The 26,732-nt window shown below is 41.7% G+C and overlaps 1 protein-coding gene across 2 annotated transcripts; it reads left to right on the top strand.

Moving 5' to 3' along the window:
• The first annotated feature begins 315 nt into the window (after positions 1–315).
• DIPK2A (divergent protein kinase domain 2A) lies at positions 316–21,995 on the top strand. 2 transcript variants are annotated; one of them, XM_081137915.1, is made up of 4 exons: positions 3,377–3,578; positions 4,006–4,158; positions 15,438–15,741; positions 19,176–21,995. In XM_081137915.1, exons 2-4 carry the CDS (start codon positions 4,156–4,158, stop codon positions 19,505–19,507), a joined length of 639 nt encoding a protein of 212 aa, XP_080994041.1. In that variant the 5' UTR covers positions 3,377–3,578; positions 4,006–4,155; the 3' UTR covers positions 19,508–21,995. The 2 variants fall into 2 exon arrangements, with proteins under 2 accessions (XP_080994040.1, XP_080994041.1); XM_081137914.1 differs by lacking the exons at positions 3,377–3,578; positions 4,006–4,158 and adding an exon at positions 316–1,491.
• The last annotated feature ends 4,737 nt before the right edge of the window (positions 21,996–26,732 follow it).

The raw sequence follows: 26,732 nt of genomic DNA, 5'->3' as shown, positions 1-26,732 counted from the left end.
AGGCGCGGGGCGGGGCACGACGCCCCGCCCCCCGCCCCCCGGCGCCGCAGGAGACCGGGTTGCAGTGGGTTTCCGAGTTCGGCTTTCCCCGCTCGGAGCGCCGGTCCACAGTGGGAAACGCCGGGCTCCAGCAGCCAACAGCCATAAAAGGCGAACTGTTACCCGAGGTCGTCTCACCCCCGGAGCTCGCGAGCGGATCCCTTCTCCGAAGCTCGAGCTCCGCCCCCACGGAGACGCCCCCAAAGCACCCCGCGAGCCTGCGCTGACGCTCTGGGGCGGCGCGGACGCGCTCGGCGGCCCCGCGTGCCCCGCCCCCGGCGCCCGGCCCCTCCGGGGAGCCGGCGCGTACGCACAGGGGCGGGCGGCGGGCACGCGCGGGCGCCTCCCCCTCGCGGCCGCCTACACCGCTGCCACGTTTCGGCGAGAGACGCGCCGGCTTCTCGGCCCCTCGCGTGAGTCGCTCCTTCGCTCGGCGCGCCCCGCGGGCGGCCGCCGCGGCAGCTCGCGCGCCCCGAGCGTGCCGTGCGCGTGCGCGCGCTGCTTTCGGGCCCCGCGCGCCCTCCCCGCCCGCTCCCCTATAACTCGGCTGGCTGGGAGGAGGCGCCCGGGAGTCGGAGGGCGGGGAGCTCGGAGGAGGGAGCTCCAGAGTTGTGGGGACTAGTGGCGGGGAGAAGTCGCAGCCTGCTCGGGTCGGTCCTTCCCGCCCCCGGTCTCGCTCGCACACCTACTCCGCCTCCCGTCCGGGGCCTCTGCGGGTCGCCCTCCGGGTTGCGGCGAGGCGGGGGCGCCCCGGGGGTGCCCTCGCCCTCCGGGTGCGGGCGGGCGGCGGGCGGGATGTGGCGCCTGGTGCCCCCGAAGCTGGGCCGCCTGTCCCGCTCGCTGAAGCTGGCGGCGCTGGGCAGCCTGCTGGTGCTGATGGTGCTGCACTCGCCGTCGCTGCTCGCCTCCTGGCAGCGCAACGAGCTGGCCGACCGGCGCTTCCTGCAGCTCAATAAGTGCCCGGCGTGCTTCGGCACGAGCTGGTGCCGCCGCTTCCTCAACGGGCAGGTGGTGTTCGAGGCGTGGGGCCGCCTGCGCCTGCTGGACTTCCTCAACGTGAAGAACGTGTACTTCGCGCAGTACGGCGAGCCCCGCGAGGGCGGCCGCCGCCGCGTGGTGCTCAAGCGCCTGGGCTCGCAGCGCGAGCTGGCGCAGCTCGACCAGAGCATCTGCAAGCGGGCCACCGGCCGGCCGCGCTGCGACCTGCTCCAGGCCATGCCGCGCACCGAGTTCGCGCGGCTCAACGGCGACGTGCGGCTGCTCACGCCCGAGGCGGTGGAGGGCTGGTCGGACCTGGTGCACTGCCCCTCGCAGCGCCTGCTCGACCGCCTGGTGCGCCGCTACGCCGAGACCAAGGACTCGGGCAGCTTCCTGCTCCGCAACCTCAAGGACTCGGAGCGCATGCAGCTGCTGCTGACCCTGGCCTTCAACCCCGAGCCGCTGGTGCTACAGGTAGGCGCGCGGCGGGCCGGGCCGGGCGGCCTGCGGAGCCGGGAGAGGCGCCCGGCGTGCACCGGCCCGTCCGCGCCGGGCTGCGGGCGCGGGAAGGGGCAGCGCCGGGGGCCCTGGGCCTGGGCGGGGCTGCGGAGGGCGACCCGGCGGGTGCGGAGCTTGTCCTGGTCACCTGGACGCGGCGCATCTCGGGCTTGGCTGCGGAGCCCTCAACGCCAGAGGGAGCGCGTCCGGTACGCTCCCCAAATGCCCCTCCCGCTGGCCGTCCCCGGTCCTCCTCGCCTCCCCGCCGCGACCGCCGGCTCGCACCGCCCGGCAGCCTGCTGGCGAGTCCGCGGACCGTCCCCAGCCCTCCTCAGGCGGAGGTCACCGCGCCTGCCCCCTGCGCGCGGCCTGGCCGCCCGCTCCGCCGGGGCTGCCTTTGTTTAATCGCGTACCCCGCGTACCTGGCACAGCCTCGGAAAAGCTGGCTTGGGGCAAGCTGGGAGGGCAGGGACGGAGAGCGGGGCTGGGGCCAGGGGCGGGTCAGGCGGGTCCTTGCTCCGGGGGGACCGAGGAGAGGAAAACGCGAGGGCCTCCTGGGCGGGGGCCGGGGCCGGGGCCGGGCACGAGGACCGGTCGCCGCTCCCGCGGACCGGTCGCCGCTCCCGCGAGCGCCCCGGGGGACGCGCTAGGCCCGGAGAAAGGACGGTCCCTCCTCTCTCTGGTTCACTTAGTCATTGGCTCGCTCCTCACTTTCTTTTGAAAACAAACGTGCCTTTTAGGGAAGTAGGTTGAGTTCTTACTGGTGACAGCAAAAAAGAAAATTAAACCTTAAAAAAAAAAAAGCTGTGCTTACCTTGGGAGTGGTGCTGAGACTCTGCACGTTCCCTCCCAGCTTCAGCGCCCTGCCCGTGGGTCGCGGCTGCAACTGGGGGGCGATCCCTCCTGCAACCGCAGGAGAAGTTACTTCCTCTTTTTCCACACCAGTTTGACTAGTATTTTAAATACAAGGGGGAAAAAACCATGATTTAAATTTAATCACAAATCATTTTGATATAATTTATGTCTTTTCTGTGCTGTTAAGAATGCCACTGATGGCTGGGGGTTTGTGCAGCGTTCTTGCATAAATTAGGACTGTCACACTCATTCAGGCTGCTTTCTTTTCTCAAGTTCTGCTGCCCTTCTTAGCTAAAAGAAACCAGTTTCCTTTGATTAGTTCAGCCAAATAATTGTAACACAAATATTTTGCTTCAAACAAAACTTTAGTGCGGTTCTTGGTAAATTTTAAGGTGAGATAGGATATAGTATGTAACTACATCAAAGAATGTGTTGTATATTAAATACTACTTTCTGTAACAGTGAAATGGTTCAACGTCCATTGAAGAAATTTACTTGGTAGTTTGAAAACTAGTCAACCGCTAAAGTTTAAGTCTGTATTTGTGATACATACATTTGATTTGACACTTCCCCCCCCCCATTTAAACTGCCTTTTCTCTTTGAGAAATAGATGGATATGTTAGCAAGGTGGTCCCTGGAGAAAGCTTTAGCATTGTAGTTTGCTGAGTAGATTACTCTCTCAAATTCCCTGGGACTGAAAATGTTAGTAAGGAGCCATAGTAGTAGAATACACATTCTTTGCACTTATAATAGTGGCTGCCCGTTGAAAGATTATGCTGACTATTGACATATTAGAAACAACTAATATTAAAATTAATATTTTAAGAACATTATGTGTCATGTATGTAGTTTTTTAGAAACACATGGCATTCGAATATGAGAAACTTGGGCATTTGATTTTTGCTCTAAGGTAAACCTGCTTTATTTGGGAAGGTTTTCTATTTTTCGAAGTTTGAAGTTGCCTTGACACACTCAGCTTATACTTGAGATAGTTGTGTGCTTGTATTGTGTTTTCTGATGAACTCTTCCCCCCAAACTTACTCTTTATTTCTCTCTTTTCATTATTTATTTATTTATTAGTCAATCCTCACCTGAGGCTATTTTTTCATTGCTTTTCAGAGAGAGTGGAAGGGAGAGAGAGAGAAACATCAATTGGCTGCCTCCCTCACATGCCCCCACCGGGGCCAGGAATCAAGCCTGCAACCAAGGTACGTGCCCGTGGCGGGAATCAAACCCCGGACCCTTCAGTCCATAGGCAGACTCTCTAACCACTGAGCAAACCAGCTAGGGCTGTTTTCGTCTTTTAATGATAAACAACTTAAAAAAATTAGTTCTGTTCTTGTAATTTAAACCAGTGACACAATTGCTCAGAGTGAGTGGGCAGAGAGATGGGTTATAGGTAGGATGAGTTTGTTTTTAGTATGTGAGGAAATACAGGTATCAACGTTGTTGACTGGCATTTGTAAATTTTATTTTCAGTTTAGGCATCCCAGTTCTGTACATGCTGTGTGAAGTATAAATTCCGGTCTTTAGTACCAGTCATGTTGATGTGGTTTTTTTTACTTGATGAATAAGCAAGTAGAATAAGACGTATTTTTAAATGAGATCTTCATAGAGCTGCTATTTTCTTTATAGAACCACTTCATCTTTGGTGAAAACTAGTGAGTTAAGAAGTGTGGACAGTATTACTTGAGCTCTGATGATGGTCTACAACTACTGAAATGAAAGGAATCTCAAAATGCTGTGATCAAGTACAAAGATCCTTCTTACACAAGAAGTCAAATCATGGTCATTACTTTTTGTTATCTAGACAAATGTGTATAACTTCAGTATTTATACTAGTTTATATAAAACTGTTAATAGCTGTTTTTGTTACTTTTGGAACATTAATTGATAATAGTAGAGAAACTCACTAAAATTTAGTTCTCTATTTGTATACATTTTTTGTTCATGTATTTTTAAAAATGTTTTTGTAAGGATACAAGTGTGTGTTTTACAGTTTAAAGAGGAGCTCACTCCCCCCTACCTCCCCCCAGGAGAGTGAAGTACTTATTGAAGTTTTAGATATTTGGTGAAAAGCTAGACTTTTCCTATCTTATATTGCCTAAAAATTAATTACTTTGGAGAAAAAGTCTTTTGAGCTGACATCTAACTATTCTTAACAAAAGTTGGGAGAAGGACTTTGTTGGTTTTGTATTGTGTAATAGCATTCTTGGAATATTCAGAAGTTGAGGTGTTGGCGTATTTGGCAGGATGGCAACATGTTTTCTGTTCTTACATTGGTAAATTTTCTACCAGTATTTGTACTTACCTATTCTTGAAGCTAAAGAAGTTGTGTGTGAGAGGAAAATGTCGTCCGGGTTTCCTGACGTCCAGACTGTATTTCTGACTCTCTCACCTGGAGATAGTAAAGATGGTTTTGTTTCTAGAAATGAAGGAAGCTCTTGGTTGTTCAGGGAGGTGGAGGTGGGAATTTGTTTTACTGTTATATTTTGTAGAACTTTATTTCCCTTAAGTTTTCTGCATCATGGTTTTAATAGGACTGCCTTAATTTTTATAGTATATAACTATCATTATTTAAGCAATGCAGTCCTGTAAATGTCATGATACTTTCAAAACACCTTACGTAGTGCCTCACGCATGTAAGCACTCAATGTTAAATAAGGTAAAAGTAACTTTATCTAGTGTATTTGATCAGCTATTTTGAAGCTTATTTGGAAATGGATCACCTTAAAAACAGTTACAAATCTGCCATCAACCATGTTTTTATTTAGTACATTCCTACATAACAGGATGAATATTTACAGAAAACTTTGAGTGATTATTGTTGTTTTTATCCTTAAAAATCATTTCTGCAGGAGAATATATTTTTAAGGTGTACTGTCTAAGCTGTAGTTTTTGAAGTAAACAAAATATTACAGCTGTTTACCTAATTACAGGTTGATAAACTTTTTTATGGGGCTCATTTTACTTATCTATAAAATGAGACTTGGGTTTCCTTTCCTTTCAACCCCAACATCCTGTGACTGTCAAACTCTTGACTCGAGAAATTATTTTTTTACTTCTCTTTTGAGCTTGACTTTAATTTGTGGGTTTAAGTTCTTCTCAAAGGGGGTTGGGGATCTTGGGACTTGGCCAGACTAGATAGATAACCCTTTTTCACGTTTGTCTTTCTATCCCAAACTTTTTGTACACATGAAATCATATTAAAACAAACTACCAGAGACTGCCTTTACAGGAAAAAATATGGAGGTAAAGGTAGCCAAGGATCTTGTAGGTCTATTTAGCATTTAGAAAGGATGTTCTAGACTTTGTCTCGGGTTTCTTTTCAAGCAACAGCTTGGGGAGCCACGTACCCCTCCAACTGGCTGCAGCTGCAGGAACTGCATGCTCAGATTCAGGCCTCAGAGATGGTCTCATTAGGTAGTTCTGAGTAGAGCACATTTTATCTAGTACATTCATAAGCTTAAGTCTAGAGGGTTTTTGTTGTTACTGTTTTTCATTGGAGGTTTCAGTGACACTTTGACGCTTGAATGTCCTTCATGAAAAAGCAAACAAAAATAAAAATAATTCTGTATACCTCAGATCCCAAAAGAGGGAGACTTGGAAAGATCATAGAAATAGACAGTAACTCTTAGGAAAGCATCACTTTGGGATCGGTGGAGTAAAATCATTTGACACCATGGCCTATTTTCTGGATTAATCTATCTCTTTTGACCATTATTGATTCTGAGGGTTTTTCTGTACTTTTGTCTAATCTTCAAACTCTTTTTCATGCTTCCTCTTCATGGGTCGGCACATGTTCCTCAAGGGTGTTGGTGGGAAATAGAAGGCTTAATTTGGGGGGAATCTTCTTTCTTGGCATGGGTATTCAGCTTCTCAGGGGATCTTCAGACTAGCTTTTAGTCTCTGTTTTACTAGCTTATGGTCTCTGGCTTGCTTCCTGTGTTGCTCTCATTGCTGCTGACTCTTTAGAATGCTGACATTTTTTCTTTCTTCATTTTTCACTCATTATTTGTATATTAAACCAATAGGGCCTTAAAATAAGCCCTACATATACAGCCCTACATGAACTGTTTTTCCTACATATACAGTGAACTTTAGTATATGATTGTAAAGTGTCTTAAGACTAGATTACTAGTGTAAGATGAAGATAGTTACTCACCCTGGTCATAGACCCTGAAAGACTTTATATTTTATCCCATTTGTATGTCTTTTTTAAAAATAGATTCTTGATGAGAAGTTATCTGTGAAATAACTGGAAGCTCTTTGGACTTATAGTCTTGAACTTAGAATCAGAAGGACTGAATTTTACTTGTTCATTTGGCAAATTGTCTGGTCTAAGGCATTTGGATTGGAAGGATCTTTCCAGGCAGCAAGTAGTTTACTGTGTAGGAGGTAAGTATATAAATAATTACAATCAATACAGCATAATAAGCCCTGCAAAAATGCACACACCCATTATATAACTTATTTAGGAAAGGATAGCTGCGTGTATCTTCATAGGAGTGGGTACCAGGGAAGATTTCACACAGGAATTGGGCCCTGAAGGATTAATGCGATCCTGCCCATGGGTGGAGGTGGGGAGGTGGGAGCCGCCATGGGGGCAGTGCTGAGAGAGCATTCTAGACGACCTTAAAGCTACTGGGTGGCACGGGACAACCGATTTAATGTTTAAGGGCCTGAGTTTTTAATCCGTGACATGGGAATGTTAACACAACAGGATTGTTTTAAAGATTAAACACTCTTTACTACATTATATTGATGCCTGTCTTACAAATACATAAATTTTGCTCTTCCTATAGCAAACGTTCATGTAAACCCTTTTTACATGTACACATATCATAAAAACCTATGTGGCTGCTGCTTCAGGCCGTAGTGTTTTTGGAACAGAAATTAAAAGGGACGTTAGGGATTTGTGCCACATGAAGTACAGTGAATAGAGTTAATTTTGTAGGAAATGGGATTTAGGTAAGGGTTTAGTCATACAAAGCAAACAGTTTAATTTTTGTCTTTAGATCATTATTACAGTTTAATAATTCCATTTAGTTCATTGATGAATACTTTTAAAGATAGAGGTTAAGTCTGGGTTATTTATAGGCGTTCTTAAACTCCGAGACAGAATCTTAAAGGATGTATTATTTGAGGTAGGCAGTTATGCTGCTTCGGGGTCTTTACAGTTTGCCTTTCTTGTGCTCATGTGGAGTTGTAACTGTGAAGTGAAGGGACCTGGCAAGCATCCTGTGGCATTGTGCAGTAGTGCCAGGAACTGATCTTTATGCCCTTGGGATATAGTAAAGTTGACAGGACAAGGTACCATCTGTGCAGCCTTTGCTTTCTGGGGCTTTAGGTGTCGACAGCAAACAAATAAAGAACAAGGTAATTTCGAATTTACATCCTATGATGGAGAATCGGATTGGGGATAGAATACTTTAAATCGAGTGGCCAGGAAGGGACATTCTAGCTGAGGTGTGAATGCTGAGAAAAAGCCAGTGGTGCTAAGTTCTGAAGGCAGAGGGTTTTTTGCCAAGAGATATGGAAAATTAAGAGGCCCCCAGGCAGGCTCAGGCATGGGAATGGGGAAGCGTGGTAGGGCAGGGGGTCGCGGAGGAGGCCGGCAAGGCCGTAGCCTGTAGCCTCGTGGCCATGCTTCAGGAGGTAGGGTTCCTCTTCACAGCAGCGCAAGCAGAGAGGCAAGAGTTTGTGGAGGGTGGGTTCTGAGTGGCAAGAGAACTACTTTGAGGGAGAGAACTTGGTAGTTTGGATTAAGATGGTTGCAGCAGAGGTTATGAAAAATGGTCAGACCCAGTATATTTTGGAGAAATACCTGACGCCTTACAAAAGGATTAAAGTGTGAGGGGAAAGAGAAAAATAAAGGGTATCTCCTAGGTTTTGGTCTGAGCGACACGGACTATTCCTTATTCTGATGAGGAAGCCCAGGGAAAGAACGGCTTCAGAGTAGGGGAAGCAAGAGTTGTTTTGGCTGCATTAAATTTTAGGCAGCAATAGGAATACAAATCCAAAACCAGGCACCAGGTATTTAGCAGAGAGACTAATATCTTGCTATTCTTCCGAAGGGCTGTGTTAATTCACTTTGTGTTTTAAAGGAACCAGGGAAGTCAGTACTGTTCTACTTGGCAGACTGTTTTAAAAAATCAGATATTGACTAAAGAAAGGAAGGTAGCATTCTTAGGTTATTAGGTCAAAAGAAGTTCATGTCTTTTTTTTCTTTCCTTGAATCTTTGTTTTATTGGGAGTGAATGTTTGAGATTGGTGTTTGTAGGTGTATTTCAACTTAGAAATGTGGATCACGATCGCTGGTTGTGAGAGTAGGTAAGAAATGGTCAGTGGAGACTAGTAAGTTTACGCATGTTTAAAATTAGTGGCCAAGTGATTTTTAAAAATTTTTTTTGGTAGAGAGCATTTCTTAAGCTATTTAACTGATGATTTATTTCTGTTAAACGTAGGTAGTTTTTTTGTTGATGTGTTTTCACATTGGTTTCCAATTTTAGATACAGCTGTTGGATATGATATTCAGTGAAATAGCACAACCTTACTATTTTCAAGGCATTACTTAATATTGCTTAATATTGTTGGAATCTAGGTGGGTGGAAAATGGCATTCAGAAAATCATTTAATGAAATAAATGGGACATATTCTGTGACTTGAAAATCTTGAGATTATTAAGATTCTCCAGTATTTGCAATGGATTTTGGCCACTATTTGGTAGCATAAATTAAAAAACTAAGGTTTTAGAGTAATTTTAGCAAACATTAGGTAACCATTAAATTATCCCAGTAATTTTACTGTGTTCACCCCCCCCAGACAGTTCACAAAACTGTGAACATACTAGTCTGTCACCAGTACAGTTGACTAATCTCTATGAACAGCTGTTATAACACGCATTACTACAATGGAATTTAGTTCAAATTTGGGGTTTTAAAAATAATTTTGAAACTTAAGTTGAACCTTTAAGCATTTTCTGTGCTTTTGATAACATTTACTTTATAAAAGTTTTCTCAAGTTTAAATTTGTGTGTGGTTGTGTGAGTGCAGAGAAATGCCAATTCTGTAGAAAATCTTTAACCACATCTTAGGTTGTATGTTTTCATTATTGGTAGGTTTCTTTTTAAGTCAGTTTGTTTTTACTAGGAATTTTCTGTTTTTTAAAGAAAAAACAATTTTGTTACCCATCTCTTCCTTAGGAGAACTGCAAAGTTATGCTCCTTTCAATGGTATGTTGTGAGGTAATAAATGACTATAAAATAGTTTCTATTCCTTGGCAGGAATTATGGTTTTTTAAATTTAGTATGCAAGTCCTACTTTTGGTTATGTAAGGAGGAAAAGAAGTATTAGAACACAACCACATTAGAGTTGACCTTATTTTTTTTAATTTTAAAAATATTTTTATTGATTTTTAGAGAGAGGAAGGGAGAGAGAAACATCAATTGGTTGCCTCCTGCATGGCCCCTGACTGGGAATCAAACTGGCAACCTTTGGGTGCACAGGATGACACCCAACCAACTGAGCCACACAGGCCAGGGCTAGAATTGACCTTACTGTGTTTCAATATGTCAGTTACATGCCATTCATTGTAAGTAAATGCATGAATAAAACCCAGCGGTACTGTCTTACGTATTTTTACTCACGCACTCCTTGTCTCCTTTCTTCATGACTCTCCTGACCTGGTAGAGCAGCGTCAGTTGATCACAAGGTATCGCGATCGTGTGAAAACTTGACGTTGGTTAATTCTAGTATGTAAGATATTTTTTAATGTTAAGGCTTTGTTTCACATGTATCTGGGTTTTTCATAGCATGTAGACCGCATTGAGGAGTTAGTGTTTTATTGTATTAAGTCCCATCATCTCGCCCTAGGTCCTGCTCCAGACTCTCACTACCTCAGGGTGTTTCTTCCTATTAATTTCACTGCAGCTGCTTTGGCCGTTGCCCCACCTGGTTATGAGAAGGTAGTTTCTGGTTCTGATGTGTGCCTGGAAGATTCTTGCTGCCCCTCCTGTCTGTCTAATCTAATGCTCGTCCTGTAGCTCTCTGCCCGCGTAGCCCTCCCTTACACACGTGGTCCTCTACCACGTGACCTAAAATAGGTCTCTGCTCTTTCTGTATGTACTCCACTTTTCTGTAATTTGTAACAAATTCTATCACTTACAATTTTATGTGTGTTTAATAACCTTGCCCCCAACTCAGACTAAAAAAGCTTCCTGAGAATAGGACTATATTTTATTTACAACTGTTTACTTAACATTTCATGGTGAAGTTAGGCTAGATCTAGGTTTTTTTAATTCAAAATATTGTCATTCCACAGCAATTCTCAGTGCTTTTTACTCCAGCTGCTTATAGTAGTAGTCAATGAAAGGTGGGTTGCTGCAGTCTCTTATTGGCAATTCCAGATTTAAAATCCTGTGGAAAATAGGTTTTGTCAAAATAAAAAATAAAAAACACTAAATGTGAGAACACATGAGGTAATTTATGAACTTTATCCCAATGAGGATGAATAATCTCACAGTATTTTTGCAGCACAGTGTGTGTTTTTGTGGGGCTCCGCCCCAGACCGCTGGACACATTGCGTAACAGGAGCATGAGGTACATGCACTGTTGCCTCCAGGGTCTGAAGCTTCTGAAACTGCGACCCTGGCTGAGCGCTTGTATTTGCCTGACTTTGCCTTTTGAGTTTAGGCGAATCACTTAAACCGTGATAATAAGACTGAACTAGATTTACAACCAGGGTTAGATTCCACATCCTTTTATTGATCACATAAACATACTTGGTTTTTGATCAATAAATAGGTGATAGGTTACGTCAGCGTTTAGAATTTACTTTGTGTTGCTTACTTATTCAATGAGGAATAAGTTACGACACTATATTTTTGTGTATATGTGTTACCAAGTTTTAAATATTGTATATTTAGTACTTGTGGTTGCCCTGTATATTTCTCAGAGCACAGCGTTTTTAAAGTCTGGTAACTAATCTATATATCCCATTGTAAAGTAGAAACTGCTAGAGGACAGTGAAGATGTACTTCTGATTTAATGGTTCTTGGCTATATTTGGAAGGAGTTCATTATTTGTAGATGCTTTCAGGCAGGTAATAACACAGTAAGCACATCTATTGACGAGTATCTGGACTTTTTATTCAGCAGATTGAATTAGGAAGTATTGAAATGTTTTGGTAAGCATTTCTTTATAAAATAGCATTAAGTCTACCAAGAACATTTCACACTGTTTTTTCCTTTGGTCCTTGTATTGCCTGATGAATGTGTTGGCAAAGAGATACTACTGTTTTACGGAGGACGATACTAGAGCTCTAAGAAGTTTTGACTTTGCCAGGGTCACACAGCTAGTGAGAGGCAGAGGGAAAGTAGACCTTAAAAGCTAGCCTTTTGATTTTTAAGTTCATTATTCTACTGATTATACAATATTGTCCTTTAAATGTAGAATTTTATATTATACACCATAAAGAGTATAAAATTATCTAAATTTTCTTATCTTGATTATAGACATTTTACGTCACCTTCATTTTATTTTCTCTTAAAATGGAAGGTGACCATAGTGGTTTCGCTTATTTGTGTCTGAAACCTTGTTTTTAAGCTACTGTTAATACATATACTATTGTTATTTATATTATTTGAGTTTTATGATATCCAAGAAGTAACTTAGAATTTTCTGGTTTTTTAAAAAAGAAGATACCTAGACATGGTGATTGATCTTGTTTCATCTTCAAAATACTTTTTATTTTGTAAATTAACAGTGAAGGCATTTAATATTTCTTTAATGGTTTAATACTTAAATATCCATTTTTAATATTAACATTGGTAGTAATACCCAACAGATGTTTTCTTTTAAAATATAATAGTAATATTATAACTGTTTTGTGCAGTTGTACAATCTTAAACTAATACTTAGTTTTGAAAACTTTACATGTTATATACTTTATGACATACATTCAAGCCTGATGAAAAGTCTAGAACAATTAGAGCGCCTGTAATCCAATTATAGTTAAATCATTCCACATTTAAACGCTCTTTTCTGACTGAAAAATATTTGTACATATTTTTTCAGTTGTAAATAATTCATTAAAATACATTTTATTTCAGATTACTTTAAACAATGTGCCTGTGTTCTAGCCAATTTGAAAATCTGATTTGAAGATTTGGTTTAAAATTTTAAAAGGGTGGCCTGCGGCAATAAACTTCTTATACTAGCTTCTGTATTTTATACACTGGGAGTTTGGTAATAAGGAAGTAATAAGTTTTGTTTCTTACTGTTCGATATACTTAAGAAATACAAACCATAGCATCTTAAAATTTTGTCTCTCAAGCTGCTTGGCTTGACCATGGTAACTCTGTCCTAAGTCAGGGCTGTTGTTTTGTTTGTTTGTTTGTTTTACTTCTCACCTGAGGATGTTTTACTGATTTTAGAGAAGGGGGGGGCATTGATTGGTTGCCTGACCAAGGATCAAACCTGCAACCCCTTCTGGTGTACAGGGCGATGCTCCAACCACCGGAGCCACCCAGCCGGCGCTAGGGAAGGATGGTTTGAATACAGGTATACTTAGGTTGGCTTCCTCTGAACATTTTCTTTGCACTACATACAATGTGTTTAATAGAATTCTGTTCTCATTAATGAAATCTGACAATTTTGTTTATACAATGAAAAATTCTTGTCATATGAGCAAGAAGTGTGAATTCATGTATTAAAGTTCTTCCAGAAGATTCAGGTAGCAAACTATATGGAAGAGTTGTAGTGTTCTTAAAATGAGGTGTGACAGGATTTCAGTTAACAGTCGGAAGTCACTGTACGAATATAAAGCTGCTCGCATATTTCATACTCTTCTATGTGGGACTTGGGTAATGAAGTATATATTTGACTGTTTTTTGCCAGTTGGAAAGGCTCCAAAAACAAGGAGACATTTGTACATGTGCAGATGTTGGCAGGGTTCTCTCTTTCCTGTTGTCAAAGACCATTTTATTTCCACAAAGATATGTTTGTATCTGTTTTACAATATGGCATGAGAATAATGTACCAACATTGTATGGAGGAGTGTTTGGTTTTACTTTTCTGCATGTTAAAACTATATAATCTCACACATTTATTTTTAGCGATTTTAGTTTTTATGCCGGTGACTTTATACATGAATACTTCTGGGAAACGGTTAATTATTTTGTAAATATTTTGTGTAACTAAATTTTCAGGGTCGTGTAGGCAATTAAGTTGGGAGGAAAAGTTGAGAATAACATGTGGTTAGCAAACAGTTTTTGCACTTCACGCTGGATAGGAGGCAATCTGTCACTTTTCCCAGTGCCCAGAGGAACAAATTCTCAGGTATGAGATTAAAAATGTGCTTTCTCCTGATTGCTAAAGAATCAGTAGGTATTTCCTCTGAAATAAAATTGAATCAATTCACTTACTATATTTAAAGATTCATACTATCGTATCTAAATTTTTAATTTACATAATTAGTGCTTTATTGCAGAATTGAAGATATTAAAATAAAAAATTAAAAGTTGTATTTACAAACCAGTAGTTATGCACTGATGGAGAGGAAAGGAAGCACAAATGAAAATAGGTAATTATTTGGATGCAGTTGAGTTTTTAAAATCTTTCTGTTTTTAAAATTGATAAGAATTTTAATATGTCTATTGAGTTTTTTCAGTTTTATGAAAAGCTGAGATGAGAATTAATGTTACTTATTTTCTTGAAGTTCAAGAAGAAGAGCCTCATCTCTAGTTCTCATGTATGTGTACTGTTTAGTTTTCATCAGAAGTAGGCGTGTTTCTGTTCTGCAGTGTTTTGCTTTGTTTCCCCTGCAGTATTGGTATAAATATCATGTTCTCAGAAATTTTTTCCCCAATTTAAGGAAGGTGCAGGGAAGGAATGGCTCTTAAAACACACCTTCTCTGGTCATACGATCTTCCAAGAAGTTCTTTAAAATATGACTTCCCCTCCTTTTGTAGGTGGGCATTTTTGTACTGGAGAGAACCTCAGATAAAGCCTATTGTTTTACTTAACTTGAAAATAACTTGTTCATGGTCATGGAAGGTTTTTGTTATGGGATGTTAATCCTTCCAGTAGTTATAAAATCTGTTAGAAAACCTTGCTAAGAAGTTGGGCTAGAGGTAAACAGAAAATATGCCGTTGTACAGGGGAAATGAGTAACTTGGGGCCAAAGGGACTTGGAGTGGAGGTTGCATTGATATGATGTCAGATTGCTCTTTACCAGTCCTCAGGGGTAGGTTAAAAACAGGCACTTCCCAGAATCCTCTGAATTCCACCCCTAGGACACGCACCACTTCTTAGTCACTAACACATTATATTCATCATTATTTTTGTTTGGCATCTGTCTTTCATTCTAATGTCTTTGTTTTAGAGTCTGTTTAGCTCACTCTTGTTGCCAGTGTAGCACAGTGCCTGGTGCTTGGTAAATACATGCTGCCTAATAGGCCTGCAGCGCAGTCCATTCAGAAGAAAGGATTGGTTGATTGTCCTTACACAAATCAGAAAGACACAGGAAAGCCAATGTGGCTAAGTGGTTGAGTGTCTTCCCATGCACGGTCGGGGGGGGGGGGGGGGGTGTCACCAGTTCCATTCCTGGTCAGGGCACATGTCTGGGTTGCAGGCTCGATCCCCAGTAGGGAGTGTGCAGGAGGCCGCCAATTGATGTTTATCTCTTACATTGATGTTTGTCTCTATCTTCCTCTCCCTTCCTCTCTAAAAAAAATAAATCAATCAAAATATATTTAAAAAAAAATAAAGCATCAATACTTCTGGTAATAATGAAGGTGTCTTTTGTTGGTTGGTCAATTTGGTTCTGAGATTTTAATAAGCAATACTTTTAATTTTAGCTTTATAATATAAAGTTAATCTATTTTTAAAAAATGTTCAGGTCCATAGTAAAGATATGAGTTAGAAAAGAAATTAAGTCTCGCCCTTTTACCTACAGCAAGAAGATCCAAGCTCATGGCTAGTAGCAATCTCTATTAGAGGACCTGGGGATAGACCTAGGATGTCTTCATCAGAATCTCTTATAATAGTAAGATAATTCTTTTGTAGAGTTTTCCGTCTGATGAAGGTTGGCCGTTTGCAAAGTATCTTGGAGCTTGTGGAAGGATGGTGGCTGTAAACTACGTTGGAGAAGAGCTGTGGAGCTACTTCAACGCACCTTGGGAGAAACGAGTTGACCTTGCCTGGCAGTTAATGGAAATAGCAGAGCAGCTTACAAACAATGACTTTGAGTTTGCGCTCTACCTGCTGGACGTCAGCTTCGACAACTTCGCAGTGGGGCCTCGAGATGGGAAGGTGATCATCGTGGATGCTGAAAATGTTCTGGTTGCCGACAAAAGGCTAATCAGACAAAGTGAGTGTATAGCTTTGAGATTTGTTTTTGTACACGTTTTTTCCTGTCAAAGTAATGTTTACATTTATATGAAACAAGTCTTTCATTTCCTCAGAAGGCAGCCTTGCACCCTTTTTTGTTTCACTTCACCAGTATCTGTCGACAAATACTGGTTTTTTATACATGTATTCTTAGTCACAGCTTCTCCGTATTTAGTGCAACATCCCTTTGCTGCAGTCAGACACAGATCCACTCTGAGTGTGTATGTGCACGTCTTTCCACACAGTCTGCTGTCTTCTCTGGTTAGGAGTCTAATGCGGAGTTAAGGTGTAGATACTAGTCACAGGCTACCGGAGAGACTGCTGCTCTCAGGGAAGCCCATTTTCCCGTGATGTTCTGTGTTCCATTGTTCTGCGGGGACCCTACAGTGAATTTTTCCCCTTTTCGTTAGCATGGTAAATCTTTAGCTTTGGCTTGACATTATTATACCTCACCCAAAACTTTGCTCTCCATTTATTTGTGGGCTCTTCACAGTGTAGCTAGGCAAGTGTCTGAAATGTTCTTAAAATTAATGCCATAGGAATTTTAAAGCATTGGGGACAAAGCCTATGGTTCTATAACTAATCTATTTAGTAAAGAGAAATGGAAGGGTGGTTGCTTCGTGGTGAGAGTCTTATATTTTTAATTCCCTCCCCTCCCTTTGTATGCGGATCTCTGATGAACAGAAGCCAAATTTGTGGTACCTGGAGAATGCAGTGAATGTCACAGCAGTCTGTTAAGTTGACACTCTGCATGATCTTTGCTTGATCCCGTTAAATGCGCCTTGATTTTCCCAGTGCCTTGTTCTACTCCACACTCACCACACTACTTTCTGGTTGTGTCCTGACTGCCCTGCCTGCTGGAGGCCTCACCCCCACCTGCCTCTTACTGCGTGAGCGGATGTGGCAGCCATACTTTTCCTTCTTTAAGTGCCCAAGTCAGTGGTTTTTATTATGTTCACAGAGTTGTGCAACTTGCTTAAACTTTTAAAATATTCATTCCAATGCTTGTAAAAAAAATTGTTTAAAATTGATTTTAGGGAAAGGAAGGGAAAGAGGGAGGGAGGGAGAGAGAGAGAGAAACATCAATGTGAGAAAGAAACGATCGGCTGCCTCCCATACTTGGCCCAACCAGGGGACCAACCCACACCCTGGGCATGTGCCCTGACTGGGAATTGAACCCACCACCTTCTGGTGTATTGGGCGATGCTCCAACCAACTGAGCCACACTGGCCAGGGTTAAAAAAAGTTAAATAATTTTCTTGATGTGGACATTCCTGGAATACATGTTACAATTTTATACCAGTTCCTGACTTGGAATGAATACAGCCCTATGGCTTCTCTATTCTTGCTTCCTTAGCTCTGCCCACTTCTCTTCAAATGGCTCTTGGTAGGGCGGTCTAAACAGCCACGTTGCAAAGGCCAGATCTACTTACTCACCCTCTTTTCTGAACTCTCTTTCTGTCCTTCACAGGGAAATGGGGGTTTTGATGGCGGCATCTCCCTCAGTGTCCTTCCTTTTATCTTCTAAATAGTAAAAGCAACGAGTGCTCACCCCTCTTCAGACACCGGAGAGCAGCTTCTTTGAGAACCTGCTGCATCATCACCTCTAACTTCCCACCTCCTCCACATCCAGTTTCATAAGCAAGTTTGTTGCTTTTCAGCTGTTTTTAAAATCTGCCTCTGCCTGCTTCCTGGGTGTCCGTTCATCCCGCAGCACTAACACCTGACTTAGAAGTCCGCGTTGCTTTAGCAGCCACCTCACTGGCCAGTTCCTAAAGTCACCGATTGGTGACGCCTTCCTGAAAGTCTTTGCTCCCTTCGGTTTCCGTCTACTTAAAGAGCTCCTCTTTTAAAACATAAATCTGGTCTTATCACTCTCTTGATTAATACTTTTCATGACTTCCCATTGTTCTTCAAGTAAAATTCCCCTGCTCCCAACGCATATCTGTATTACTTGGCCCTGTTCTGCTTCACGTTTAATACCCCTCTGTCCATTGTTGCCCTTGATGCCTCAGCCAGAGTGGCCTTTGGTTTCTTGAATGAACCTTTCCAGTTCTGGGAAGTTTTCTTGTGCAGTTTTCTGGCCTACAATGCCTCAGCCCTCCATACACTGCTAGGCACTTGTCCTTCAAGCCTTAGCTTAAAGGTTAACTCTAAGGGAGACTCCGCCTCTGTCCCAACAGCAGAGAAGGTTGTTCCTTTCTTAAACCTTTCTACTGTCAGAAACTCCTGTTGCCTTCTTAGCATCTCCTACTATTTTTGGTAGATGTTTAGTTACCTGCTCAGTTTCTGTTTCAGACACTTGATTGTAAGTCAGTGAGGATAGGAACCATGTGTATTATCTGTTCTGTTTGTCATTAGACACCCTTGGCTGCCGTAGAGTAAGCATTCAAATAACTACTTGCTGAATGAATGAGTTCCTTTTACTAACCTCTCCTCTGCCAACCCCCTGAAGTTTTAAGGTTCTGCCCTCAGTCGTTTCCTCCCTTTGCTTTCAACATGTTTTTCAGTACAGTTGAGCCATTCTCTGGGCTCATCAAGGTTTTTGTGCTTATGCATTCTGTCCGTCTAACGTCAGTCATAAGCTTGGAGTCTGTTTCTAGTTGCATATATTACATTTCCACCTGAATATATCATAGCCATTTTATGTTTACTAAGTATTTATATATCAGATATTAACACTGTTATGTTAATAGTGTCTATGTTGTCATCTAATTAGACCCTTAAAATTTACTCATACACTTACCTGTTAATTTTTGTCTCAAATGTTTCTACAATCTGGCTTTTTTTTTTTTCTGGGCCTCCTTTAGTTGCTGTCATCATGTTAGTCCCTGCAGTCTTCAGCCTAGAGTTATCTTTTTGTAAAACAAATCACGGTCATGACTACACAGGCACAATGTATTTCTCTAGCCTCTTCTGTACCTGCTCCCCGGGTGCCTGTCTCACACTCTAGCCACAGTGAACTTACTGTTTCCTGAGCTAGCTAGACGGTCCCTTAGGTCCATGCCTTGCAGGTACTGTACCCTTGGCCTAGAATGCTGTTTTTCATCTTCTTTTAGGCCTGCTTATCTTTTAAGGCCTAAGTCGGGTGTTCCCTTTGCAGCCTTCTGCAGCCCCAGGCAGATAGTGCTTCCTCTGTATTCCTGTGCCATCCCCCCTGCCTGTCCCTGACCGGTAGGTGGAAGGTTCCCTCTGACTGAGCGCTTCAGTAGTGGGGACCTTGTGTGATCCTCTGCCTGGCACTGGTGTGCTCCCACTAAATCTTTGTATACAAATCAATATATTTAAATGTTTAAAGTTATAATACAATTTTAAGAACAAATAATACTGTGCTAATTAGTGAATTGTCATATTTTGGGAAGCAGTAAAAACTCTGAAAATGTATTTCTCTCTCTGCTTTTCCTCCTTTTACAGATAAACCTGAAAATTGGGATGTGTGGTATGAAAGCAAATTTGATGACTGTGATAAGGAGGCTTGCTTGTCTTTTTCAAAAGAAATTCTTTGTGCTCGTGCCACTGTGGACCACAATTATTATGCTGTTTGTCAGAACCTCTTGTCCAGACATGCCACCTGGCGTGGTACTTCTGGAGGACTCCTTCATGACCCGCCGGGGGAAATTGCCAAAGACGGCCGGCTGGAGGCCTTGCTGGACGAGTGCGCCAACCCGAAGAAGCGCTACGGCAGATTCCAGGCCGCGAAAGAGCTGCGCGAATACCTGGCACAGTTGAGTAACAACGTGAGGTAGTGGATGGGCAGCTTCCCTGTCCTCCGCCTAAATAGCGCTGGCTGACACAGAGCCACCAAAAGCTATCTAGAAAAAAGAAATCTGGAAGTAGTACAGTCAGAGGAAGGTAAACGTGTACTGATACATCTTATGTGAACATCCATCAAAAGAAGACGTTTCTTTAAAAAACCATATGGTTCTTCTGCAGATCAGTTTGTTCTACACTTTGGAATCGTGCGCTGTGACTGCTTTGCCCCTTGAATGCCTGAGTGCACTAATGAACATTGTTAAGCTATTGGAAATGAATCTGATAGTTACATTGGCTTGTGTATCAAAGGGTACTTGGTACTTGACTTGTTTGCATTACTATCATGATTTTGTGAATCTCTTACATTTACGTTGAATGTCAAGTTCGATTTGGCCTGTTTTATAGGCTACTTTTTCCTTCCGATGTGTAGGGTTTTTTTGTTTGTTTTTGCATTTTTGTGTTTTTCATTGTGGTACACATTCGGGTTACTGTAGGTGCTCATTTAAACTTGAGCTGATTTTCATTCAGTGCTGAGCGGCACATACCTATTCTCTGTTAGGGCAGATTCCCAGGTTTACTCTGTTTTTTCAGAAAGTCGAATATTTTATTATGTAAATACTTTTCTTCCTGTTTTCTGTGGTTTTACCACAGCATGAGGTCATTTAAGGTTATTTAACATTACATCACTCTGTGCCAGTAATTAGTGTCCACTAAACATGAAGTTGGCCTATGTTGCAAAAATATCGTTCTGTCCTTTAAAGGCTTTGAGAAGAGAGTGTTAGCAGTTTTCACCTTGATGTTAATTTTGAGAGAAAAAAATAACCCAGTATTTTTCAAATGCTAACTAGTGCAAGATAGTAATGCATATGCCAAAGAAATATTAGACCTAGTCCCATGGTTAGAGTTTAAAATTGGTCACGCACTCATTCTTACTGTCTCACTTCCAGTACTTTTTTGTCATTAAATTCAAATCTCCCTGGCTGTTCTTTTATGTTAAAAGTTAAGGTACTGCCTCCCAGCATAGGTAACTTAAAGATATTCTACCTTTTATTCATCAGCAGTTTTGCAAAATTTACCATGGTTGTCATCATTTGAGTTTAATCAGGCATTGTGACTTTTCATTAACTGATGGACAAGTAATTTTTATTGTCGCCAGTCTGCCCAACTTGGTGTTCATTACCCAGTTGTTAAACATCAAAACAGCAAAGTTTAAGTATGTGGGTAAAAATACGTGAAATTTGTGGGCTGTTTTTAAATTACAATGGACACATATTGACGATCACTATCTTATATTATTTCTGTTTGAAGTCGTTACTTTTTCATATGGCAAAGTTTGGTGTAGTGTGTAGTATCTAATTCTAGACTGACCTTGTTTTTAATCAGAAAGCGATTAAAATATGCACAGCCAAAGCCAGGTTTTCCTTCTGTTTCTCATGCATTCAGCAACTATTTATTGAGCATCTGCTCTGTGCCAGGCGTATTACCAGCTGCTACACACTGTCTGAACATGACGTGGCTAGGTAACTACAGTGATTATCAGATACTTTAATGTAGGCATTTCTTAAGTGAAATAGCATTCATTAAATTAGGGTGATGCTTTCATGTTATTTTATTATTGTGGTGGAAATTCTACTTGTTCCGTCTGTAACCAGGTTGCTATAAAAAGAGCAGCACGTTCTTAATAAAGGTAATCCCAGGTTAGAACCGGGAGAAGGTACGATCTCCGCATTGTGAAATAGATTGCAGTATGCTAGCTGTTACATCGACATCAGTGCGTTACGTGTATCAACTAGCCCTCAAACGTTTCAGTGCTGGAAAGTTTACTGTGCTGACGTTTGACTACTTTGGAAAACTTTTGAGGGGAACAGGTAAAATTACTTGTCAGACATTCAAGCCTCTTACTCAAAACTTCAAACAAAATACACACTTTCAAAACTGAGCACCTTTTATGTTGGGTAAGTATTCATTACCAACGTGGGCTGCCGGTCACAGAGGGGTTGTCTTTCTGTGGTTGAGCAAACGCTTATCTTACTTTTTGGAAGAGATTGTGATTGCAGAGTAGGAAGTGAGAAGACAGCTGCCAGCAGGGATCCTGCTTGAGGCAGTTTCCCTGTGAGATTATGTGGAATTTCTTTTATCTTGGAAGAGGTTGAGAAGACAGTAAAAGAGTTAGGAATTTAACAGGGAAAGTGATGTATGTGAAAAGCAATAAATATTTTGTTCACTTTGCTATCAAGATATTCACTATCAGATATTTATTATACAGCAGCAATTTATATTTTTAATCATTGCCCATTAATAGACGCAGTAAAATATTTTTGAATCAGACATTTGGGGTTTGTATGTGCATTAAAGTTGTCTTTTGTACTGTAAGTTACTGTTTAATTTGAATATTTTATCAAAACTGTCTCCCTGTGCCTTTACACTATAAAGTTGTTTCTGCAACTTTAATGCTCTTAATAAAGAGTACTTTAAGAAACACACTTGTCTGGCTGTCTCTTAACTTCACATATCCAAATATTTCTTGAGTGGAAAGTGAGGTTGTGTAGATGTTGTTTTTTTCTCTTGCATGTACTGTGATATAATTTTCAGAAACCATCTGTGAGGGCATGAGCTGGACTTAAGGTCTTTGTGTTTTCTTCTTTTTTTCTGTAATCATGACATTTTTAGCTTTTATTACTAAAATGGTATTAAACTTTATTATAGAAAACAGCAGTGTAACTATGGTTAATACTAACTTTAAAACATGAGGCCACACTTATTTCTGTTCCTCAGCCTACTTGCCTCCAGCTTATTTTGAGAAAATCTGAGTACTTGAGTGTTTTACACATTGGACATTTTCTCCTCCAACAAAAGCACAGTATTATTTCACATCTAAAAAATTAACGGTAACACCTCGGCATTACTAAAGCAGAAAAGCTGTAGATACCACTGGTGGTGTCTTAAAAGCTCAAGACCAAGCTGCAAGGGCTCTAAACCACTGGCCATATGTTCGGTGATCAATAACATAACAAAAGTGGATTTTAACATACTAAATATGTAAATTATGCACTCAAAATGATAATAGCAATAAGAAATAAAACCAATTTAGTCAGCTTTGGAAGGATGTTGAGGAATTGTTTGGGAAACTGGTAACTGGGAGAGAAACAAGCATTTATCCTGCCTTACCCAAGTAATCGGGTATTTGAAGGGAGGAGAATCTGTGGATAGTAGAATTGTTCCAGTTAATAAATGCAGAAGGGGTGTTGCTAAAATGTTGCTGTTTTACAAGTCCTAATTAATTGACAAGAGCTAGATAATGATTATCAATGGCTGCAAATGTTATTCATTGAAAATGAATGGATCAGGCTGTGAAGACCTGAATTTGCTGGTCAGTCTTGATGATGTGCCTTCCAGCACAACTCAGTGAAAAGGACTGCCCGGCACTGTCTGTGAAGCGTCTGCCAGAAAAATCTCATCGAGCCCCCAGATCTATCCGTTAACAGAGAAGCACAGCACAAAGGGACACATTAGAGGACACCATGGGGTGCAGTCAACGAGTCCAGAATGTGGGCAGTTTTACAGGGTAAATGACTTGGTTTTGTTTAACAGATTGCAAGGAAAGGGGTGGGGTTTACATTAAAGAGACAACACATAAAATAAATGCAAATGTTACCTTTCCTGATTTGAACAAATTAACAAGTAGAAACAAAAATTTGAGCAACTGAACTAGGTGAATGTTTTGGGTAACCTTGTCTGCTTTAATTTTGCACCTTCTTTAATATGTGAAAACAACAAAATACCAATTGTACACTGTAGACTGTTCTGGCTATAGTTGATTATACAGTTAGCTAGATGTCTAAATTTTGTAATAGAACATTTTAGACCTTTTTCTTTTGAAAAGTATTTTCCCACGGTGACAAAAATAGGTAGTGGCAGACCTGGGGCTCAACAATGATTTCCTAATTGCCTACAATATTCTGCTGTACTGTGATGCAACTTTTTCTTTTTTTAAATATGTATTGATTTCAGAGAGAGGAAGAGATAGAGAAACATCAATGATGAGAGTCATTAATCAGCTGCCTCCTGCATGTCCCCCACTGGGGATCGAGCCCGAAACCTGGGCCTGTGCCCTGACCGGGAATCAAACCCCGATCGCCTGGATCCTAGGTCCACGCTCAACCGCTGAGCCACAACGGCTGGGCTAATAGGCAACTTCTAAGAACCAGAAGCATATAGTTGAAGGCAAGATCATATAATTGTAAAAGCTTTCATACACATTTCCTCAATTAAATTTGGGAGAGGAAGATGTGTGAGGGCAAGAAAGGCAGAGAAATCCCCAGTGAGACACCGCGGAGGGGGAAGGAGGTGCAGGGCGGGAGAGGCGGAGAGAAGGGGGCAGAGAAAGCACAGAACAGGGAGGGGGCCAAACCCGTTCCCTTTGACCCCAGAGCTTCAGGTCTCGCATCCGTAGATTATGCAGACGGTTCTCATCGTGAGTCCGCTCACCTCTTCTGTTTCTAGAAGCCCACCGCAGCCTTCTAACTCTTCTTTTTCTTTTCATGATTCTACAAATACTATCGAGGCCGGCGGCAGTGCCTTATGCCCTCAGTTTTAAGAGTACAGACTTGTAAGAAAGTCTGCCTGGCAAGGCCACAGACCGTCGTATGCTCAGCCAGCCAAGCTCAGGGTTTTGCTGATTGTCGCCTTCCTTTCCCATCCTGTCACACGTTTAGACAGCTCAAGGTATCAAAAGGTTACCTACAGGCTGTGGGATGAACCTGTGACTCAGACGCAGTGCACTTTTCAATGTTTCATTTTATTCCTGGAGCAAAGCCAGTGGCCCTCTAATATTAAGTGGTCTCACTAATTTTTAATGTTTTCTTACTTAAAGACAAATTGATTTTAGTTTTTGTAATGTGTCCTTATCCATCTTTCTAGCTACCCAAATTACTTAACTATACACAGTATCCTAAGGACTTCTCATGAGGGCTATCTTTCCATTTTTTTAAATATACATTTGAGTATTTAGTGGGTGGGGAGGGAGTGGTGAGGAAAACACCCATCCCAAATTATTTGCTGAGATTTGCTTTAAAAGGTGAGTTTTCAGTTGTCTCAACAATAATTCTAAAAACCTTACAGTTTTTTTTTGTTTTTTTTTTTAAGTCAATGCCTATATGTTTATAGTAATACCATGGGTTAAGTTTCTTTGATTTTCTCATAATAGTGTGTGTGTGTGTGTGTGTGTGTGTGTGCGTGTTCTCCTTTTATGTAATGATTTTAAAGCATAACTTGTTTTCAAGTGTTTGGGGAAGTAGAATAAAGTGAGAATTAGAAGAATTTATAGGCAGAATATTTTGGTCTTAGAGACTAGTTAATGAAGCTGCTGCACTCCTAGATGTGAGGAAGTGTGCGGACAGTTCTCTGTATCCCGCCGAGCTAATATTCTTTAAAGGGTTATTCGCTCTTAAAGACATGAGTAGAAATCTGAAACAACACTCATTGTTTCCCATGGGAAAATAATGCTGCTCTGATGTCATTTGAGAAAAGGTGATTACAAAGAGAGGAAAAGGAGACATCTTTGAACTGTTAAAAATACATACTTAGGTGTTTCTGAGAGGGAGGGTTTGAACCTCCGACAGTTGCCAATTGTTCCCCTGGACAAGTTATTCAACATCTAAGAGATAGATGTTAAAGAAACACAGAATTTCCTCTTTGACTCTCTTAGAAGTGTGAACAGATAGGGTAATGTGTGGAAACGCCCGTTGTAAGTTGTGCTGTGCTAAACAAGTGCGTTGTAATAAGTAAACATTGATGGTTTGCCCAGAGAGAAAGACACTATTCATTCAAGGATTAAATACTTGGCTTCTTGCTAGTAGACTGTGCACTGCAACCAATAACCTTTCCTCTTTATAAGTTAAGACTAAACTAGTTTTAGCAGGGGAGAGGCAGCAGAAATTGCCGAAAATATGATTCAGCCTGAAAATGTTAAGTTTCCAGTTTCTTGTGCTACATAGGATAATAATTTATAGTCAGCAAGGCGCAAAATCAAACTTTTGGGGGGAAGAAAGACTGATCCAAGACTATTTACTACTGTCAAATTCTCATTTTTAAAAAAATATTTTTGTTGATTTCAGAGAGCAGGAGAGGGCGAGAGATAGAAACATCAATGATGAGTCATTGAAAGGCTGCCTCCTCGGCACCCCCTGCTGGGGATGGAGCCCACAACCCACACCCCTGCCCCAACCGGGAATCGAACCACGGTCGCCTGGAGCCATGCCAGCCGGGCAAATCCTCACTCTTGAAGCTTAATTTTTCCATCTTTTGTTGAAATATCAAAAATAAGAAGTGTCAATTACCATGATTCTTATTATGGCTACTTATTTTCAGCTTGTGGTTTCATTATAAATCTTTAGTTTATTTGATAAACATTAAATGAAACCAGTATCTGTAACTTAAGTCCTACATTTCTCAAAACAGGAAATAATAGGGCTAACATAGCACAATTTGCAAGCTCATTAATCATCAGATAATAAACCACTTGGTCTATAGCCTTCTTGTTGAAAGGACATAGCACCAGTAGAAACGGGAATCAAATGGCACTTTCCTTCTGGGCAGAGCAAGTCTTCGGCAAGGGGTCAGTAGAGGGATGGGGTGCTAGGAGGCAAAGAGAAGGCCATGTGGGTGGAGCCACATGTTTTCTGTGCCCTTCCTGAGGCCTGTACTAAAAACTACTGAAGGAATACATGGATATAGGCCCATCAAAATCACCCCTCCCCTCTCCAGTTCTTCCTGCTTCAAATAAGTAACTGCTGTTAAAGCTACTTGTTGGGGTTGCGTTTATGCAGGCGTATGGACAGAGTTCTTATAGAGTGGAGATCACACTCCACGGAATAGGAATTATGAGAATCTCCATCTTCAGTTAGAGTTTTTTCATGATAGGTCTCAGAGCTATCAGTTGAAATAGATCTAATTCATTCTCCTAAATCAGGCAGTTTCTTTAAAGGTCAGATAGTTAAATGTTTTAGATTTTGCAGGCCATGAGGTCAACTACTGAACTCTACCATTTAATAGCACAAAAGCAGCCACGGACAGTCCATGGCCCATGAGCACGGCAGTGTCCCAACAGGCTTTACTTGCAAAAACAGGCCGGGTTTGGCCCATGGGTCACAGTTCCCTGTGCTAAATGATTATGTATTACTTCTGCATGAAAATTGCCATACTTTGTTTATCTCTCTA

Source organism: Miniopterus schreibersii (genome assembly GCF_964146895.1).
Source record: "Miniopterus schreibersii genome assembly, chromosome: 5".
NCBI lineage: Eukaryota > Metazoa > Chordata > Mammalia > Chiroptera > Miniopteridae > Miniopterus > Miniopterus schreibersii.
The sequence above is the reverse complement of the archived record's forward strand: the minus strand, read 5'-3'. Positions and strand labels throughout refer to the sequence as shown.